At 49.7% G+C, this 21,609-nt stretch overlaps 1 protein-coding gene across 3 annotated transcripts in view; it reads right to left on the reverse strand.

Annotated features, from left to right (window-relative positions):
- Positions 1 to 21,609, reverse strand: part of Myh10 (myosin heavy chain 10) — a 122,409-nt gene that overhangs the window by 13,939 nt on the left and 86,861 nt on the right. For all 3 annotated transcript variants that reach the window (XM_052196902.1, XM_052196903.1, XM_052196904.1), the window contains exons 16-32: positions 18,431 to 18,624; positions 18,189 to 18,310; positions 16,712 to 16,781; positions 16,171 to 16,331; positions 15,759 to 15,867; positions 15,527 to 15,658; positions 13,867 to 14,073; positions 11,247 to 11,384; positions 10,746 to 10,869; positions 9,417 to 9,588; positions 8,187 to 8,399; positions 6,022 to 6,166; positions 5,067 to 5,273; positions 2,639 to 2,743; positions 1,759 to 1,911; positions 1,135 to 1,383; positions 476 to 688 (exon numbers count right to left, since the gene is read on the reverse strand). In XM_052196902.1, the coding sequence (XP_052052862.1) occupies positions 476 to 688; positions 1,135 to 1,383; positions 1,759 to 1,911; positions 2,639 to 2,743; positions 5,067 to 5,273; positions 6,022 to 6,166; positions 8,187 to 8,399; positions 9,417 to 9,588; positions 10,746 to 10,869; positions 11,247 to 11,384; positions 13,867 to 14,073; positions 15,527 to 15,658; positions 15,759 to 15,867; positions 16,171 to 16,331; positions 16,712 to 16,781; positions 18,189 to 18,310; positions 18,431 to 18,624 (2,714 nt within the window). The remainder of the gene's footprint in view (positions 1 to 475; positions 689 to 1,134; positions 1,384 to 1,758; positions 1,912 to 2,638; positions 2,744 to 5,066; positions 5,274 to 6,021; positions 6,167 to 8,186; positions 8,400 to 9,416; positions 9,589 to 10,745; positions 10,870 to 11,246; positions 11,385 to 13,866; positions 14,074 to 15,526; positions 15,659 to 15,758; positions 15,868 to 16,170; positions 16,332 to 16,711; positions 16,782 to 18,188; positions 18,311 to 18,430; positions 18,625 to 21,609) is intronic.

The raw sequence follows: 21,609 nt of genomic DNA on the forward strand, positions 1-21,609 counted from the left end.
TCTTTCCCAGGGCACCTTGGAATTTCTGGGTTTGTAAGCACTGACAGTGCAGACGCCTGTGCGGAGTGGTGCCTCTGCCAGGATGAACTGGGGCAGGGAGGGCCAAGGTAAGATCAGCATCTGGCTACCTGCTAGGGTTGCTGCAAGAATTCCACATCTGGGGCCGGGGGAGATGGTCTCAGCAGTAAGGAACAGACTGCTCTTCGGGAGGACCTGGGTTCAATTAGCAGCCCACATGGCAGTTCCCAAGCACCAAGCCCATGTCAAGTCCCCAGGGATCCAGTGCCCTCGTCTGCCCAAGGGCACTGGGCATGCGTGTACACACGGGCATGCCTGCAGATTTCCGCATGCATCTTGGCCCAGATGAATGAGAACAGATTGGCCCCTATCTGCCTCCAGGATGGGGCTCTGGCGGGCTCTGCTATGGGCCTGTGTCCCAGGCCCTTTCTGTCCCTCACAACTACAGGTGACTTACGTTCTTCCCCACGTCGTCTTTAGAGCTCATCAGGTCTTCCATGTCTGCTCGAAGCTGCTTGTTCTGCCTCTCGAATTCCTCCTTGGCCTCCAAGGCCTCCTCAAGGGCCCGCGCCAGGGAGAGCGCTTTGGTTTCTTTCTCTCTGGCCTCGGCTTCAGCCCGGTCCCTCTCTTCTGCATAGCGAGCAGAGATGCCCTTCTCTTCTGCCAACAGCTGTGTGAGAGCAGAGCCCAGTGAAAATGCCACTCACCGAGCCTAATCACTCCCCTACCCCCGCAGCCGACCATCCAGGTGCACCCCAAGGTGGAAACTGGAAAATTCCAACCTGCCTGCATGGGACAGGTCACAGTCAAAGTACACGTTGTGCAGGCTGTAAGTGCATGCTCATGTGAAACGTGGCTTTTAGGCTGACACTTAGGTCCCGCCCATATTATACAGACACACATGTTCCCAAAGGAGACACTGTCAAGTCCGAGACTGTCCTAAGAACCCTGTGCAGGACTCAGGGCATCCCCACACTTCCTTTTTATGCATTCTAAACGCTGTGTAAATATGTATTACTTTTAAATAAGAAAGGATTGACTAAAACCAAAACCCAAACCAAAGTGAGAGCCTTGTCAGGATGTGGACTAAGGGCCTGTGTCCCGGCAACCCCGCACCTGGTCGAACTTCTTCTGTTTCTTCTCCAAGTTGGAGACGATCTGGCGCTGGTGGTCCAGGTCCACCGTCAGGTCGTCCAGCTCCTGCTGCAGCCGGTTCTTGGTCTTCTCCAGCTTGTCATAGGCCAGGCCCTTCTCCTCCAGCCGCTGGCTCAGCGCCTCCACGTCCTTGAGCAGCTTCTTTTTGGCTTCTTCCAGGCTCTCAATGGTTCCTAGGTCATCGTCCACTTTCTTCTTGGTGTCGGCCAGCTAGGGTTTGGGTAAGGACACAAGGGTCATAGAAGGACTCCTCTGATTTTCGCATTTCAAGAATAAACACTCGTTTTCAATATTATAATCCAGCACGGTATGATTTTAACACAAGTCCTGGGACAGAACCCTTAGCTAAGCTGTAAAATGGCAGCTATACTGGAACCCCATGGAAGCCAGGCTTCTGTCTGTAAAGGCTATGAGGTTATGAAGAGGACATCAGTGTCTGGCTGGGTCACAGAAAAAAATAAACCATGTAACGAGCTTAATTTAGTTCAACCTAATTAGCTGTTCCAAATGCAGAGTCCACGAGGCCAGGCCACCACTGTCCCCGCACACATCTAGGGCATTGCTGCTCCCCAAAACGACACACACCTGGGACTGCAGGGCCAACACCTGCTTCTCCAGGTTCTTCCTGGCCTCCTCTTCCTCCTCCTGCTGCTCCTGAAGGCTGTTCTTCTCTTCCTCCAGCTGCCGGATCCGACTACTCAGGTTGAGTTTCTGCCGAGTTTCCTCCTGAAGGAGCTCCTGTGTGTTTAAGAGTGGGCGTCTAGGTTACCTGCAGCCAACACGGGGCCTCGATCCCACCAGAAGAACGAAAGACCCAAAGGAAAGTAAATCTTGATGATCGTGCCATGAAAGGAAAGCACCTCCATGGACAAGAAATACCCAGCAAGCGACACGTGCAAACACCCACTCTGCCTAGTTCCTGGTGACACTGTTCTGCCTTCCACACATGCAGTTCCTGCTGTAGTCTCTTCCTCCGCACTCCCCTGCCTCAGTCCCAGCACTCTGCAGGCATTTTTCTTTAGGATAAGTCTCAGCCACCCCACTGATCATTTTTCCTTCCTATTTTTAGCTTGACTGACTTCCTGAAACCTATGTGCAGCCACATCCTTGCTGCGCTCAGAGGGAAAACTTGTCAAGGTGACACACAGCGTTTGCCTCCTGTGGACTCCCTGACCAGGCTGCTCCAGGCCTGCACTGGATCCTGAACTTATCCCTAGAAACTTCATTACTCTGTGTCTATCCGAGACTTTTACCCCCATATTTTTGCCCCTCACCTCAAATGTAGACACAGTGTTTGTCTCACTGGCTGCTCCATCATGGAAATGCGTTCAGCATGTGCTCTGGGCACATATGTAACATTAAACTTCAGAGCTTTGTTTATTTTATTCCCACTTTATTTATTTTGGCCTATCAGTTGGCCAAAAGTTCTGCTGTTTCAAACTCTATCCCTTGCCCCCCAGAGTACCTGTGTGTCCTGTAGTTGAGACTCGAGACCAGCTGCATCCTTAGCAAACTTAAAACCTTTCTTCTCTGCTTCTTCCAGAAGGGTTGAGACATTATCCAGCTCACTCTGCGAAGGGGTGAGGATGAAGTTCAGTTCCACAGTGAGAAAAAGATCTATCACTACAGCTCTTAGAGAAATCAGAGCAGTGCATGAGTGCGCATGTGCGTGAGAACTGTTCCTAGCCAATTCAGTGACTGTTTACCACCCAGAGTGGAGCTAAGACCTGCTCCGCAGCTGCCTCCCCACACCTCTGGTGGAAAGGGCAGGGGGCATATTGATCCTCTTGGTATTTTACTTTGACCATGAAAAGACAAAACCACGCCAGCTGGAGGATGTGAAGGGCCAGTTTGGGCCAGCAGGTGTTTTCTTTCATGTTAATTTACACTAGGTACACACTGGGGGCACATGGACTTTATATCCTTACAAAGCCTGACATCTAAGGGCCTCAGAAAGAAATATCATGCTAGTAGTCAGCCAAAATGTTTCCAGCGTAGGAGGTGTACATTCAGTGTGAGTATAAAGTCGCTGACGATCAGATTTTAGCAAGAGTGTGATACTTCCCCCCATCTCCTCAAGAAAGCTGTCTGAAGACGGGCTGAGAGATGGCTCAGACTGTAAGAGCATTGGCTGCACTTCTGGAAGATCTAGTGCCCAGCACCCACACGGTAGTTCATAACGGTCTGTAACTCTGATCCTAGGGCATCTGCACCTCCTCTGACCTTGGTGAGCATCGGGCATACAGGCGATGCACAGACATTCGTGTGGACTATGCAGTGGTGGACCACACCTTTAATCCTAGTACTAGGGAGGCAGAGGCAGAGGCAGAGGCAGCAGTAGAGGCAGGTGGATCTCTGTGTGAGGTCATCCTGGCCTATGAGCAAGTTCCAGGACAGCCATGGCTACCCAGACAAACCCCATCTCAAAAAATGTGCCCACTCATGCATGCGTGCTCAGAATAAATTTTTAAAAAGGGGAAAAGTCTAAGATGTCATTATTATTATTATTACTACTATTATATTTTTTGAGTGTGTTGTGCATAGAGAGAGAGAGTGGAGGAGCAGCAGGGTGCCCTGCCCTCCCGTGTCTTCTGGTTATATTATCACAGGGAACTATTGGAAGGCACCTTGTGTGTTTACCAAGTTAGCCCTGTTTCTATTTTGTAGTAGCGTCCTTCCGAGAGCTCATCTTTCCCTGCTCTCAGTGCAGGGTAGCTACCGGGGAAGATCTGTGGTGTTAAGAGGACCTCCTCTTCTCCCCGAGATCTGAAGAGGGCCAGAGAGGAGGCCCTTAGCTCCTGTGACCCACAGCCTCCTAGCCCAGCCTGTGGAGCTGTGTGAGGATGAAATGGTGGGGGGGAGTAGCTATGTCCACAGAAGCCCAGTGCTTCCTGGGAAACCACTGATGCCATTCTCCTTGTTCATTCGTAACACTGATTCTAACAGTTCCTTTCAGAATACCTCCCGAGACCCGTGAGAGCCCCCACCCACACCCTGGGCACACAGGGATATTCTGTACACAGCAGGCCAGAGGCTGTTCTCCTTAAAGGGCCTGCTTCTGACATCCCTGGCTAGATTTGGAAAGTTGGATTTCACGTGGGGTCCTACAATTCCCTAGGTCCACTGTGCCTAGACTGTCTGGGCAAACCACGTGGCCTGTGCCGAGCAGCTGCTGTCCTTCCTACATGACCCACCTCTCAGCAACAGCCTACTTTGCTGAGTGTCTGACCGGGTCCCTGAAGAGTAACATTGACACACTGTCCCCACCCTGCTGGAGGCTCCCCACCTGGCCTCCATAGTCTGCTAGCTCCAGCTCCCTTCTCTGTACCATGTTCCTTCACTAGAACAGACCACTGAACCACAGCGAGACCTCGAATGTCTGTGACAACCGGCCTCTGTACTTTGTGCAGTGGGGCAGCAGCACAAACACCTCTTTCCTAACACAGACTCCGCTGGGAGTCACTTTACTGCTGCCCTGGAGTTCGTGACTAGACACTGAAGGTATCTCTGCCCCAGTGCCTTTGCACACGCTTGCCCATGTGCGGCTTCATTTCTCTAGGAAAGATGAGAAAGACACTGATTTCGGGGGTCCCAGAGTATTTAGCTTTATGGTTTACAATACATGACAACCAAGTTAGGAAAAAGAACCTGGGCCAAGGTAACACTTTCAACTCTTCTGTGAGCAGCCTGCAGCTTCTTGAGTGCTCTTGTGTTTACTGGACTAAGGTGAAGGTGGAAAGCGCTGAGCTGCAGCCGCACCGGCCAGGTCTAAACTCACCCATCTTATCCTTCAAGGGGACTGGTCATCGTAATAACACACACACTCAAGAGTTCCCGGATTTAATTGTGACAGCACTTTCCAGGTACGCAACAGAGCACACCAGAGTCCATACCTGTAGCTTGTTTGCCTTCTCGGCCAGCTCTGCCCTGAGCCTGTCGCCCTCTGACACCTTGGCGTGGAGCTCCTGCACCTGGGCATCCAGCTTCTTCCTCTTGTGCTCCGACTCCGCCTTCACCTGCTGCAGCACCTTCACCTCACACGCCAGCTCCTTGTTGTCTGTCTCCAGGCCCTGTTTGTTCTTCTCCAGATTGGCTTTGAACTAGGAGAGGGGAGGGAGGAATTCATCAGCTGTCTCATACACTCCATAAAAAGCACTACTTTTGTCTGCAGAGTCCTGTGGGCACACCCACTGTCCTGAGCTGCCAGGGTTCTGGGTGCAGCACCTTGTGAGCTGTCGCCGCACTAACTATGGACTGAGAGAACTCATCGGACTGTGTAATTCTGCTTGTCCATATAGGGCAGAGGGAAACTCTGCCTTCGGTTGCAACTTGTTAGAAACATTTTTCCTAACTTACTGAGTTTGGAACAGGGGTTGGGTTTCTCTGAGCCACTAGCTGACGTTAGAGATGAGGCTACCCGGACTCTGTGGCCATGGAACTTGGCTTGAATCTGTCTTTCCACTTACTAGCTGAGTGACCACCTAAGCTTATGTGCTAAGCCTCAGTCTCCTTATCCTTTAAATGACAATGACAGTGCTGAAGCCAGGACTCTCAGCAGAAACTGACCCTCACTAACTGACACCATCATCCTGCACAGGGAAGGGTGGCAGGAAGTCTGTGGGGAGGAGGAGGAAGGCGGCCCACGTGGGAGAGCACAGCCACGTGGGTGAGGAGTGGGGTGTGGAAGGGCAGGAAGGGCTGACAGTGGTCCCATGGCTCCTGACCCCAGCCAGAGGCTGTGCAGCGGTGCTCTGTGCTCCTCAAAGGCTGGGAGCGGGCTAGTGTGGGGGGTGGTCTGCCTTAGGGCGGGGTCTCTGGGAGGGACACGGCCCCGGCCACGGCCCTCACCCTTTTAGCCTGTTCCAGCTGCTCAGAAAGCTCCTCCAGCGCCGTGGCATGCCTCTGTCTCATGTCCTGGATCTGAGCTTCGTGGTTCTTTGTTTCATCCTCAAGAGCCTTCTTCAGCTCTGCCACTTCTTGCTCACGTTTTGTGCTAGAGACATTTTTTTAAAGTATGAAGATCAGAATTGGCTAAGCAATGAAATTAACCCCATGTATGTGCTGTCCCTGCTTAGGAAGCCTTCAGGACGTCCTCTGACAACCGCAGCCATGCGCTCTCCAGTAAGCGGGCATGCTCACCACGGTGGCACCGGACACCCTTCTAGAAGCAGTGCAGCTCCACATGACCTACAGCCAGGATTCACTGTGATCCCCATAAACGCCATCTAGTCCTCCTAGGCAGTGTGTGCAACACGACGCCAAGCTTCCTCCGTCTAGCCAACTCTCTGAGGTAAATCCCACAAGGCTCGTAGCAGCAAAGGTGGGCCACACTGTAAGCAAGCCTCTTTCTTGTCACCCTTGTAAAGAGGCAGTTTCAGGGAACTAATGTCCGTCCTTCAGCCCTTTCCTGACGGAGCTTGGGAGAGGGAAGATAAGGCAGGTTGAAGGATCACATCTCTCTAGAAGAGGTCTTGGGGTCAGTGCCTGGTACCGACTGGCACACCAAAGGATCACAGGACTTGAATGCTTAGAGTGAGGTTGAAGGGTTACATAACTGCACCTCGTCGTGAAGATCACTAGCATCAAACACCCCTGTATGGCTCACTAGTATTTTATAACTGTATGACATATGGGGGTAACCATGAACGACCCAGTTATTTTACTAACCAGAAGGGAATTTAGCTCCTACACATGACAAGCTGGGTTTTGGATCCGTCAACCTGAGCATCATGTCTAGGCACAGAGCTTGACAGAGATGGAGACCAGAGGCTGCGATGCAGCTCCATGGTGGAGCTCCTGCCTGTGGCCGGCTGGCCCTCTGACTACCACCTGCTTGCCCACTGAAACCAGTAAGGTGAACCTCGCTCCTGCAAAGCCCTACATTAGTACGTCTGAATTGTCACAAGCAGAAGCTTTGAAAAGCAGGCCAGAACTTGAAACACTAATGCACATTTGTGGCCAAACCCAGTGCTGGCCGCTGGGCCTTTGCTGAGTGCTCTGGAAACTTGGGTCTGCCCTGGGCTCGCTGTTTGCTGCAGTCAGCTGCTATCTAGACACAGATCTGTCATTCTCCCCCAGGACCTGCTTCCCGGACAATGAGTAGATCCAGATGTCACATCCTGACCTGGGGTCAGGGGCCATTGGCTTTCCTGATATTAATCCTTGCTTCTGAGTACTCAGTGTCACGCCTACTTCTCTCTTGAATACTGAATCCAAGAAACCATCTGTCTGTCTTAACTTTAATCTGACAGTGTAGCCTTCCTCTGGGACCATGGTGGCTCGCCCATCGTCCGTATCCTAGAGTGTCTGATAGGTGTGTGTGTGTGTGTGTATGTGTGTGCGCACACTGGCATAACAAGCCCAGTCATTAGCCCAGGCAGTGTGGGTCCCTTCTGTCTGGACTCACATTCCCAAGGCGGGAGTGGTGGCAGGCAGGAGGCAAGGCCAGCAAGGTGACCGGTGTCCCACTGGCATCACAGATGACATCTACATTGCCAGTGGCCCTGCCTCGGCTGTGAGTTGGGACTCTCTATAGGCTGATAGCGATAGGTTCCTATGACCTTCTCAGGCCATATCTACCTATGCTTGTGGGTATAGCCCTGCCTAGCTGTTGGGTAGTACACTACCATGCCTGAGGCCTGTGCTCACTCTTTTTCCTTTCTGACATAGTTGGGATTGAACCCAGGGCCCACCGCATACTCAGCAAGCACTCTGTCTAAGCTGTCTCTCTGGGCTTTGCACCAGTTTGTCCCCCCGCCCCCCACTTCACTTCAGCATTCATGGCTACTGTACTGCCTGTAGGTGCGGCCGCTCCATTCTTCTATGTTTACCTTGTCTTTCCCTCTGGTCCTGCCTCTTGTCCCCTCCCGACTAAAACTTCTGCCATTGTCTCACATCTCAGTCTGCCGTGTGGCTGGTCACTAACCACAGCTACTCACTCCATCACCAGCTGTCCTGTCACCCTTCCAGAGGAAGCAGGTGTCAGTATGGAGTGGGGTGGAGAGCCCACTCACCGGAGCTCCTGCTGAGCGGCTGTGGTGTCCAGGGTGTCCTCCAGTTCTGTCTTCAGAGCTTCCAGCTCCTCACTCAAGTCCCGTTTTTGCTTCTCAGCCTTGTTCCTCGAAGCCTTTTCAGACTCAAAGTCTTCCTGCAGCTCGGCGATTTGGGCCTGCAGCTCCCGTGCAACCTTAAGTGCATTATTCTTGTGCAGCGTCTCGTCATCTCCTCTGTCAAAAGATCCAGGCGCAGAGACACTGAGGATGCGTGTGGATGGGCGGTCTCCTGCCTGACAGCACCCCTCCCCCCTTCCCTGGGGCCTGCTGGTGGCAGTAGGTTCCCAGGTAAATGACTGGAAGGCACCAAGAGCTCTGCAAGTCAAAGTGAGAGTGTTTCTCTACTGTACATGTTCTGACCAGAACACTGCTGGAGTGGGTGGTCCGCCAGCTGGAACAAACCCCGGTGGAGTCCAAGGCCTGCAACCTCCACCCCTTCAGCTCCCTCGTTCTTTGGGACATCTTTGAACGTACATGCTTGGTTTAAATGTCCACAGGACTTCCTGATTGGCTCACACAAGTGAGCAGCCTGTTTCCATGCTAAAGAGCACCCAGCTGGACTCGCAGAACTGGGGATGGCTGTGCACTTTTCATCCCCCTGCCTCCACCTCCTGGGATTATAGGTACCAGCTCTATACACTCAGTCTTCTGCAGTGCCGGGATCAGAGCTGGGGGTTTGTGACCGTAAGCAAGTACTGTACCAGCTGTTACAGCTCCGCCCTGTTACAAGTTGTTCTTAATCAAAACATGTACAAATTAAACTCCAAGACTGTGGAGCCAGGTAGTTAACTCTTTAATTAGATAGAAATAAATGGTTTCAATATTCCAAATGGCTTTGGACTAAAAATCAGATTATAGAGTAAGAGGAAATATTTCTGAATGTTATTTCCTCCAAAGTCCCAAAACATACTGAAACTAATCTGTAACATACAGAAAGGAAACGGCTGGTATGGTAAAGTGGCTTGCTCTCTGGTGCAGGCCTCCCAGGCTCACTGAGATGTGACAATCATTTGCAAGTGTAAACACTGACCATCTTGTGAGATCTCAGTGCTCTGACACTACTTGTGTGCTGCTGGGTTTTTCATGAACTTATGTTATAACCAACATCAAAGAGACAGCATCGCGTTCCCTGGGGCTTTCCTATGCTCCAGACACAAGGCCTGCCCGTCCGGGTGCCTCCTGACTGCAGACCTGGCCAGCGCCCCCTGAAGCTCCTCCTCCTTCTTGGTCAACTGGACTTTGAGCTCCTCGACCTGGGCCTGCAGCTCCGCGATCTGGTCCTGCAGATCGGTTGTCTCACCATCTAGCTTCCGTTTGGCCTTTTCCAGTTCCTGCCGAGTTTTCTCCTCCTTTTTCAATCGTTCTGTAAGGCAAGACAGAAGCAACCCTTCACCACACGGCAGAACACACACAGTAAATGGATGTGGTCACGGCTCTGGTAACCCTGAGTCGAGTGCTTGGTCATCTGAGAGCCACCAGGATGGAGTGGCGATGAGAGGAATGAGATTACAGATAGGATTTGAAGGAGAAGTTGGGTATTGTCCTTGCTTTTGGAAAGCTAAGAGCCCAGATGATCTGGGGCTGTATCACACCATCCCTATGCCAAGAACTAGGAGGGGAGCTAATGGAGGATCACTGCCTAACCCTAGGCCAGCCCCCTAGCCCCAAGCAGCACAGGGGAGAGCGGACGGAGGAGCAGGAGGAAGCCACGTCTTGCCAGCCTCTCGTGGATGGTGACGACTTCTGCTCCTGTGGTGTGCGAGCAGTGGGACCTGTGAGCCCTGAATTCTTTGACAGGAGCCCTTCCTCTAAGAGCATGTCCCAGGATGGGCACATCTGCCTCATGGGCACCTCTCTAGCAGAGGACCCAGAGGGTAGGTAGCAAGGAAGTTGACGAAAATAAGTTTATGCCAACGTTACATCTTTTATCTACATCAACCAAAATAAAACCAAAAAAAAAAAAAAAATCCCCCCCCCAAAAAAATTCCAAACAAACAAAAAAAGCACCAAAAAATACTTCCCAACCTCAAGTATCTTTTTTTTTTTTTTTTTAAAATAAGCCCAAGTTTCCCATTGAAAAGTACGCATAAGAAAGCTGGTGGGCACACCTCTGCAGGGCCTGTACAGACAACGCTAGCTAGCTACAGGGCCAAGGACAGGTCATCTGACCTCATAGCTTTTGTCCTGTCTTCGGCCATCCTGATTATGACATCACCATCAGCCAGAGTTGTTGATGCTGCCTCTCTCCCCCCAGTTTTACCTCTGTCCCACCAGGCTCTGCCACTGGCCAATCTCTTTGTAAGGTGTCACCCAGGCACATCCTCAGGATTTGGATCCACTGCACAGAATCTCCATTAAAAGCAAGTTAAAAAGAACAAAGGAACCCATCTGAATCCCATTCCGCCAAACCCGAGCCACCCGACCTGTGAGGATCTCTGTAACAGAACTCAGCTAAGCGCTCGCTTGACTGTTCTGACTCAGGCACAACCATGACACTCGGGTCTCGGCGCTGATACCAACCTTCTAAATCTGAGATCATCACTTCTTGCTTATTCCTGATTTTGGCCAAGTTTTTTGCCTTTTCTTCCTCTTCAGCCAGCTGAGAGGAACACTCAGCAATTCGATCTTCCATGAGTTTCTTTTCCTAAGTGACAAAAAAAAATCTATTTCAGAAAAGACATGCAAGACTAGGATTCTCTCTGATATGAGAAAGTGGGTAACTGGGGCCTGGAGGTGGGGCAGTGCTCTCCAGGGCAGCAGGGCAGCCTGCTACCTGCCTTGTGCCCAGAGTCCAAATACCAGATGCACTACAAGTGGTGTAGATGGAACAGACTGGAAATGTTGTAAGGACATCTGGCTAAATAGAGCCCGTCTTCAGGATCTAAACAGGAAGCTTTGCAGAGAAAGTAAATGCCACTGAAATTTTCTCTAGGCTTCCTCTCCCTCTCGCGGAGCCACATTTAGTGAACGTGCCAGCTCTCTTCTGTATCTGACAGCGGTGCCCTCTGGAAGGGGTCTTACTTTGATAAATTTGGAATTCTGGTCTTCTAGAAGCAAAACCTCCTCTTCCATCTTCTTGATTTTAGCCTCTGCCGTCACCTTCTCCAGCTGTAGCTTTTGCCGGGCCCCCTCTTCCTCATCCAGCTGTTCTTCTAGGTCCTGGTGGAAAAAAAGCCTACATCAATTTCTCCCGTTTCTCTACCAGATTCAGCTGTATAGCAAGAGCACACAGGAAAAATGGCTTACTTGTATTGTTATTTGCAAGTAGGAGACAGATGTGTGCACCTCACAGGGTTAAGTATAAACTGGCTCAGTCCAACATGGCGAGCTCTGCAAACATGCTTTCAAAGACAACTGCAGGGAATTGTCAGGGTGATTCGGATTAAAAAAAAAAATCACACAGTGAGCTGGGCGGCAGCAGTGGCTGTAACCCCAGAGCTCAGGAGGCTGACGTAAGGGAGGGCGTGAGCTGCAGGCTAGCCTGGGCTGCATTAACACCAGCAGACCAAGCCAAACACATAGACTACCACAAAACTATGAGCATGCTGCAAAAGGCTTTGGCAACATTTGTGAGGAGGTATAACATGTAATTGAAAGGCACATGGGACAATACAGTCAGCAACACAGGAACTATAACTGGGACAGCGGCACCGCCTCAGACACGCTCTCTAGAGCAAGTGCCCTGCTCCCTGAGGGGAGCGCACAGCTGAGGGAGCTCTAGGCACCCACACGCTTCTACTCTGCCATGCTTATCTGGGTCACATCCTGTGTTATTTATATGATACTAAACATGTTACAGTGGTCATGGTTGTACGCATTAACACAATAATAATGCTGCTTAAAGGTTTTACTTATGGTTAATTTCAGAACTTTGTGAGGTGTGAAGGTGACCTTTGTTAGAAAAACTTCACACATCTCCAAGGGCACAGTGACCCTCACGCCACCTCAAGTGTCTGTAATGGGTCACCTCAGGACCCGTCTCCTTCACTGGGACCTCCACCATCTTCCTTTTCCTTTGGCTTATCCGTAAGCAAACCCTAAGTGTGCTACTTCTAAAAAGCTTCCGGGCTGCATCTCTCAATACAAACGAAAGGTGCTTTAACAAATGCGTTTGCTCGAATCGGAATCTCCAAGGACCTCCAAGGACCGCTGTGACTGAGAGGCCTTTCAAGCCTTCTCTGATCTCTAGGTCAGTCTGTCTTCTCTTACTGCTTCAGGCTGTGTCTCCTTGCTGCCTGGATTTTGCTAACTGCTCCTACTCTGCACACTCACAGGGGGCAAAAGCACAGCAGTGTCTTCAAGTAAAATTTCAGTGACTAAACATCTGTATGCGTTTCAGACAATTCTTAAAAAGTGATGGAGTGGGAAGGGGCGAGGGGAGGGCCTCTATTTACTTTTCTATGTTGTAGGTTTTCTACGATAATTATAGTAATGCTAAAACCAAGAAACTTATCTTCAAAACCAAATAGAAAGACAGTTCTAGTTAAAATGGTGATCAAAAATCACCCAAAGTCTCAGAGGCAGAGGAAAACAACAAAAGCCACACGAGGGTCCAAACTCGGTTCTCAGGGCTATGTAGTCCATTAGGAACCTAACATTCTACACGAGGGGAAAAAGAGCCTAATACCTACCTAGTAATTTCATAACGCCAAGAGGAATCTTAGGTTGCACTTGAACCAGTTTTCAGTCATAAAGGAGATGATAAATTGAAACAGTGACGCAGCAGCCTGTGTGTGTTTAGGAGAATGCGAACCTCATACCATGAAAATCAAAGCGAGCCGCTAACTGCAGTGCAGGACATATTTGTGTTTAAGGAGATGCTAGTCTTTAAGTAAAGAATTGCAAGCATCTCATATAAAGTAGTTAGAATTTAATTTAAAAAATAGGGAGAGGGCCAGGAAGATGGTTCAGGGGACAAAGGTCCCTGCTGCCAAGCCTGCTGTCACCTGGACCCACACCAGAGAAGATTGGCTCCTATAGGTTGTCTTCTGACCTTTATAGCATGACACACACATACCAAAAAATGTATTAAAACATAAGCGGCAAGGCTGGTGAGATGGCTCTGCAGACAGAGCTTTAGTTGCACAAGTGTAACGATCCCAGCTCAGTCCCCAGGACCCGCAAGGAGAAGGAGAGAACTGGCTCCAGCCATCCTCTGAGCTCCGCACCAGTCATGTGGCACCTGCGCCCCAGCCCCCAACAAAGATTTAAAAGAATGCTAAGGTAGCTCTGAATGGATACACTCTACATGGTAGTGTGCTCTGTGAACAGAGCTGATACTTTAAGGTACCAGGCGGGGGTTAATTGTTCCCTGTGCTGTACATTTCTTATGAACCAAGCTAGCAGGAGATGCCCATGTAATCACTGGGGTGAGTGTAAGAATTATAACAACATAAAGAAACACCCCAGGGCCATGGAATGCTCCAGACCCTGGGTGGATTCTGACCTTGTATCTTCACATTTTAAGATGACACACTGGAACACAAAGGATTCCTACTGAAATAATAAACCTGTGTTTGCAGAAAACTTGTTAAATCTAGGGTTCAAATGAATGAGTGGTACACAGGACCTATTCTCATAGACACGGGAATCCATGTGCTCAGCAGACCCAGAAGGGAGTTCTAAGAACCGCGGCAGGCACCTGGATGTGCGCTTGCATCTTCTTTTTCTCGTTCTGCAGGATCTGGTTTCGCTCTTCCTCCTCCTCTACCCTGGACTCGAGGTCATGGAGAATCTCTTCCAGTTCCTGCTTTTTGGCAGCAAGTCTTGCTCTCATCTCTTCTGCTTCAGCAAAGAGCTCAGTCTCGGCTTGCAGTTGTTCTGCCAGGATATTCTTCTCTTCCAGGAGCTGAAAGGACAATTCAGAGTGTGGTGTGGTCACTCGCCCAGGGTGCACACACCACAGGGATGTCGCTTACCCAGGGTACACACACCACAGGATGTCACTCTCACAGGGTGCACACATCACAGGGATACCACTCACCCAGGGTGCACACACCACAGGGATACCACTTGCCCAGGGTGCACACACCACAGGGATGTGACTCACCCAGGGTGCACACACCATAGGATGTCACTCACCCAGGGTGCACGCACCACAGGGATGTCACTCACCCAGGGTGCACACACCACAGGATGTCACTCACCCAGTGTGCACGCACCACAGGGATACCACTCACCCAGGGTGCACACACCACAGGGATACCACTCGCCCAGGGTGCACACACCACAGGGATGTCACTCACCCAGGGTGCACACACCACAGGGATGTCACTCACCCAGGGTGCACACACCACAGGGATGTCACTCACTCAGGGTGCATGCATACACCATAGGATGTCTACAGGGATGTCACTTGCCCAGGGTGCATACAGAACACTCTGACCATGGTTTCAGCAGTCAGTGCCATGGGACACACAGGCATGATCTCAGTGAGTACCAGGCCAGCCTGGTCACCACAGCAAGATCCAGGCCAGCCAAGGGTATACAAAGAGAGCTTACCTCAAAACAAACAAACAAACAAACTACAGGAAAGATTTTTGGTTGTTTCTACTGCCCTAAGTTATCTTGAATAATAAATACTAAGTTCTTACCACTTTAAGAATTATAGCTTGTCTATTATGTTAGGAAGGGACCATAAATAGGAGAGGGGACTAGTAAAGTGTTATAAAGGTTCCAGGTGTGGTGGCTCCTTCCTGTAATCCCAGTCCATGGGAGGCTGGAGAGGATTGCCATGAATGTGAGACCAGCCTGGGCTACAAAGTGAGACTCTACTGAACAAACAAATCAAATCAAAACAAAACTCTAACAACAAACAAAGTTCTTGCCTATCACATACAAATGATGTTCTCGCCTTCAGCATTGATATTGTTGCTGTCGCCCATGAACGTTTCAGAGCAAGTGCCTCAGCAGGGCCACACCCCTGTGGCTAGAGAAGCTGGAGTGGGGCCCTGCCTGGCCATTCGGCCCTTCACGTTTCTCTCTCTTCACAAGTAGGCAAGAGCAGACAGCACCAGGAGCCCCACCTCACACAGGATTAAACACAAGCTTCACAGCAAACACATCTACTGTGTGTCCAAAGGTCAGGAAAGGAGAGGGGCAGGAGTCGAGGTTGATTCTAATTTACATAAATCTAAACCATAAGGCCCAATGTAGTGATTAACTCTACGGTGAAAACACACACTTCAAAAATGAGAGAAAACCCTCCCTGGTAACACAGTGAGGCAGTGGGTGTGGCCACTCATAATTAACACGTGACGGCACAACTCTGTCAGGACACTGCGTGCAGAGGGGTTGCACACCTGCTGGTGCTTCCGCTCCATCTCCTCGAGCTCCCCTTCCACCTTCGTCTGCTTCTCCTTCACCTTCAGCAGCTCCTCGTCCTTTGCCTGGAGTTCCTCCTCCTGGCGGGTCACCTGGAGCAGAGGCTTCACCTATGACAAGGTAAATAGTTGATCACCACAGCTCTGCATCTGTCCTGCTGATCCAGGCGCCATGCAGAAAGGTCTTTAGGAGGCCCTTGGCCCCACCCACCTTCGTGAAGACACGCCACCACTGCCAGTGTCGCAGCTTCAGGTATGCCGCACAGTTCCGCTGCAGGACCTTTAAGGCACTTAGCTGTTGCTGTTTCTTGGCAAAGGCCCTGGGGAACAGTAAGGAAAGCACACTTCAGGGGTGTTCCAGGGAAGACTGTCTTACAGCAAAGCTCCCTGGGGCACGGCTTTGGCTGAACTCCCACCCTTTCGTTTCACTTCTTGGCCCTCTGTGTTTCCCTGGTGCCTGTGTGTTGTTTGGGATGTGCATCTGTTCTTCCAGATGCTGCTCCCGTGGGAATGCATGGTCCACAAGGCTAGAGCCTGTCAGTCTCATGCTCTTTTGCATCATGGTACAAACACAATGCCCAGCCCAACTCTGCATCAGAGATGGTGAGCCCAAGTCCACTCACTTCCTGGCTAGGTAGCCTCTGCATACAGCTTGGAAAAAGATGATGATATCAGTGATTTTTAAATCCCTTTCTTCTTCTAAGTGCGCCAAAACTCCAGCTCGGAAAAATATCTTGCTCTGTCCAATTCTATACAGGTTTGGGTCCAGTTCTAAAGCTCGGATCTAAGAGAGAAGAAACCTGTTTATTTTTGCTATAGGAAAATCAGAATAATAATTAAAAAAGAATCCAGATGTAGTGGTGCACACTTGGGAGGCAGAGGCAGGCAAATCTCTGGGAGTTCCAGGATAGAAGGGGTTACACAGTAGAGACCCTCTCAAAAAAACCCAAAACCAGCCGAGCAGTGGTGGCGCACACCTTTAATCCCAGCACTTGGGAGGCAGAGGCAGGCGGGTTTCTGAGTTTGAGCTCGGCCTGGTCTACAGAGTGAGTTCCAGGACAGCCAGGGCTACACAGAGAAACCCTGTCTCGAAAAAAAAAAAAAAAACAAAAAAAAACAAACAAAAACAAAACCCCAAAACAACAACAAAAGAGGAAATCTTACCATTCGCTCACAGGCCTGTTTGCCATCCATGAAGCCTTTAGGAATGGCATTGGGAGTTAGGATCTCATATCTGGAGAAAGAAAAATGTAGACATCATGAACGGGAGTACACAAATTGAGAACAGAGCAAGGACTGGGCAGATGACCCCAGGCCCTTTGCAGGTCCAGTTCCTACTTAGATTCTCTCAGACAGATCAAAGCACAGGCTTAGTGCTATGGCAGAGAAGAATCTGAAAACCTTGTATTTTCCTTCATTTCCCACAAAATGTTCATATCTTTAAGATGAGATCATTTGGCTTTTTGTACTTTCAGCCAGTGAGCTGGTAAGTATTTATCAGAGAGCAGAAAAGGCTGTAGAAGCAATGGCCATGGGCTTCTATTTGGAACCCCAGAAGACAAGAGGGTGACATTCAGCAGGGCACAGGCCTGGGTGTGCTCATACTCAGAGTTGTGTGCTTAAATGTGGTACCTCAGTGTACACAGTCACACCTCAGTTAGGAAAATCTGCAGCAGAAAGGCAGCCATTATAACTCGGTGTCCCAGATGCCACTAATGCCTTTCCCCCAGCAATAGAAAGTGACTATTAGACAGCTGCAGCAGTCTCTTGAGTCGACTTGTCTGAGACCAAGGTGGGTGAGGGGTGGGAGTGAGGTGACTTAGGCCCTGAGGACCCTGCTTTGATCTGGAAGCCCCTCATTATTTTATGGATCAACAGTGGAAATACTTTGAGATCTGATTTCCAGAAGATCAATGGAGAAAAGCAACGGTGTTAATAACTTTAGAGAATTAACCCGTAAGCACTTCCCACCCTGTCTGCATCAGTCTTCACTGCAAACCTGTCAAGCTGTCTCTCGTTTTCTAGTCTCTTTCTGTCTCTATTCTTGTTAAGGTCTGTCATTGTACACACACACACACACACACACACACACACACACACACACACACAAGAAAAATTTATACGCATACAGATTCATTTACTCAAGAAAGATAGGAACATCCTAAAATATTTTCAGGAATCCTTATTGGAGGATTTTAAATTTCTTTTTATTTGTATTTTAACATACATTATTCATCTATTTTTATATTAAGCCTGGTGATGATGCATCTGCCTTTAATCCCAGCACTCTAGAGGCAGAGGCAGGCAGATCTCTGTGTGTTTAAGGCTAATTTGATCTACAGAGTAAGTTCCAGGACAGCTAGGGCTACGCAGTGAAACCCTGTCTAGAGAAACAATTTCGAGTAGACATGGTTGAACAAACATTAAGTTTCCAGCTGTCCGTCTCATCTCACAGCTAAGTTCTGGGTATGAAGATGGAATATGTTCTTCAGCATGTGGAAGCTGCTTTTCCTTTGTACAGGAAAATCAGGATCTCCCCTTTGCAGGGAATAAAGGAAAATCGTCCTTATCATATCGGCATTTTCGTTCATGCTAAGGTGTATTTAGACATACAGACAAAAAAGGTAGAAGTTAGCGATACCTCTGTCTGAATTCCTGGAAGACTATCCGGTTGGGGAATCCCTGGCGACAGATCCTGATCCCTTCCAGGACACCATTACAGCGGAGCTGATCTAGCACGAGATGTGGGTCCAGCTTTCCAGCCTAATCAAGCAGACAAGTTTTCCAGTTTAATCACAGCATCCCGGCTCCATAACTTAGAACATGTATGCGCTCGGTCTCACATACCCACTTCAGAACACGCAAGCGCTCGGTCTCACATACCCGCTTCTCGTGATTTGGAATGATGCAGCGGACGAAGTTGGGGTTGGTGTTTCGGAGAGTCGCCATCAGCTTGGTGAGAGACTCTTTGTAGAGTTGCCCGACCGTTCGGAACATGCCCTTCTTGGTTTTGTATGCAGAGCCAAAAGCTGTCTCAGTCATACCAGTGACTTGATCCAGACCTACAATTCGGTCCACTGGGGAGAGGAGAGGAGAGGAGAGAGGAAATGGCTGTGACCCAAATGTGACTGAGGAGAAAGGGAGACAGTGATAGTTGGGCAGCATAAGCTTTGTGGACAGATGGTAGAGGTGCCGTCTAGGAAAGGCAATCAGCACATTCAGACACTGCACAAGCCGAGGCGCTACAGCCACACACTTAGATGGCAGGATCTGCAGTGCCTACAAGTCCCACCTACCACACTAGGGTAGGTGCCTTCCACTGCACTAGGCTCAGGGACCCACCGCCTGCTATGGTCTGCCTGTGTGAGATCTGCCATCACGTGGCAAATGGAAGGATCTCTGGCTGGCATTATTGATACACAAACTGATGCTGGGAAGTCTCACAAGAGGAACTGACTCATAGATCCTCATAATAAGTGTCTGTACACATCAACTCAGTGGATGTGCTCAGGGTATACGACCAGAGTTACCCTGAGCCAGCACAGTTCACTGAGAAAGCCATCTGAACCTGTGGACCAGTGCAGGCAGGAAGATTACATCACTCTGATTTTGGGCAATGTGTGAACCTCAGCCGTCTCCTCAAAGTGCAAGTAATGCAAAACCACAAAATGGGAAAGACGCTTCAGAAAACCACTGACTGAGCCTCCTCAGACATTCCTAGATCGTTAAAGCAAATGGTGTTTTTTACATATCTAGACAACAGGCCCTCCTACTGATGAGACTGTAGAAGAGCACCAGCCACTAGCTTATCTAGCATATCTGCTGCCTAAGACGCCATGTGCTTCCTGAAATATTTTAAAAGAAATTAGAATATGAGTTGACCTGCTATTATTGATATTCTCTTCAACTCTGACAGCCACCTCATTTCTCTGTGGGGATCTGGCCCTGGGTAGAGACTCTATGTACATGATCGCAGGTGACTCTTGAGGCAGGTCTGGAATAGAAGCTAGAGGGTGGATGAGGAAGAGCTGTGTGGCTCCCAGGTCCATGCGTGTAAGCTGCTCCCCCAAAGCTAAGCCAGTGTCCTGGAGTTCAGCCATTGTGTACCACAGAGGACTCACTCGTTTCTTTTACTTGTAGTAGAACCAACCCCAACCACCCCTTCCTGTCCTGTAAACGCTGAGCCTCCATCACATCTGCATTAATCCAGTTCTTGTCTGCATCGTTGGAGCCCTGCTTCTTTCAACAGTTGCCATGTTTGCCCCTTGTCACCTTCCCCCACTTTCTCCCCAGTGTTCAGACAGATGGCTGCTCTGTTAGCCCACCTCACCTCTTCCATCCCGCCAAGCGGTCCCCACCTGTGGCTAGGGCAGTGGATACTGTCTGTGCTTGTTTTCCTTGGTCCAGAATGTTTATCTGTTGCCATCACAGCAGCCTCCTAGACTCTCGTCACTTCTGGCCTTTATGGCCCTGCACACTCCCAGCTTTTCCAGTGCTGCACCCCCCCCCCCCAGCTTGTTCAGTCCTGTGATCCAAGATAACCTCTCTTCTACCAATCAATCTATCTTGGTATTCTCTCAGGACCTACACTCATGTGAAATCCTTCTAGGATGTGTCAAGAATGAGCACAGATGTTAGCCCTCTTCTTTTCTCCCAACATGCTCTCAGTCAAGTGATTTCATTTATGAGTTTAAATTACATATGCCTGGCTACCTAGCCCTACTTAGCGCAGGTCCATGTACTCTATTCCAGATGGGCGTCACAAAGGTACCTCTGCCTTCCACAAACTCTTATCAGGTCCCTGTTATGTCTGCTTTTACAATACTGCATCTGCTCTCATGATGACGCCAGTTACTAACAGTCTTAGTTCATGTGTTAGGGAAAGAACAAAGTATATTTTTAAATATATTTACATGTCAAAGTGGGGAACGAAGGTAAGAGATCTCTCTCTGGACATGAAGACTACGGAGAGGCAGTAGGAGAACAAGTGCAGGGGGAGGGTAAGTACCAGGGAGGCACAGTGAGCAGGCCCAGTACGAAGGCAGAAAGGCCCAGGCTTGCTCCCGGGATGATGGCAGCCTGAATGAGTGACATCAGAGATGAGAGATGGCAAAGAAGAGCCCACACATATTTTGCCGGGAGGATCTATTTTGCATGATTAATTCAGTATGAAAAGAATACATGTCGAGCGAGGGCAGCTCCTAGGGTTCTGGTTTGAGGAGCTGAGAGACTGGTGGATGGGGTCATGGGTAAGATGGAGAGATATGAAGTGAGCTGCCAAGGGCGGCTGGATGCTGCAGCCTGCTGCTCAGGGAAGTTGGCATGACACAGGTAAATTGGGGGTTGTCAACAAATTATTCAAGTTATGGGACTAGTTAGCTGCCCTGGGGAAAACTGAAACAGATGAGGGCCTGGTACCACTCTGGGCTGGAAAAGGGAAGATGAAGACAATGGACAGACGGGAAAAGCAGTCATCTATGCCATACCCCCATACCCCAGGGATTCTGAAACTCCCCTATGGATTTTTCCTCTGGTCTACTTATCCTCTCCTGTCATACATGTCCAAGCATGACTTTAGCCAGACTGTGACACACTGCCACCAGTGAGTGTGTGATTTGGTGATAGGTTCCAAGTGCAACACACCCCAGCTCCTTTCTCTGAAAGGGAGGCGAGGAGGTGCACTTTGCAGTGAGGCAGTAGCTGAACCCGCTCTGTGCTCACTGCTGGTATTCTCTGCCCACTTTCCCACACAACCTTGCACTCTAGCCAGCCAGACTGTGGCAAGCTCCAAGGTACAAGGACTTATGCGTCCTCTCTGCTCACCCTTGCTGGTCACGTGCCTCACTCTCTGTTCCTTAGCTTCCTGAGAGCTCTTTAGGCTCTGGTCCCCACCATGCTCACAGAGGCTGTCCCTCCTGACCTTTACATGTCAGCAGATGAACCCAAGAAAACACTGAACATGGTCTGCCTACCAGCCAGCGCATGGTGCTGGCTCCTAGAAGCTACTTAATAAATAGATGCTGGTGGAAAACAAAGTTTACCAAAAGAACAAATCATCACGA

This window comes from Apodemus sylvaticus, chromosome 10 (assembly GCF_947179515.1).
Source record: "Apodemus sylvaticus chromosome 10, mApoSyl1.1, whole genome shotgun sequence".
NCBI classification, from domain to species: Eukaryota; Metazoa; Chordata; class Mammalia; order Rodentia; family Muridae; genus Apodemus; species Apodemus sylvaticus.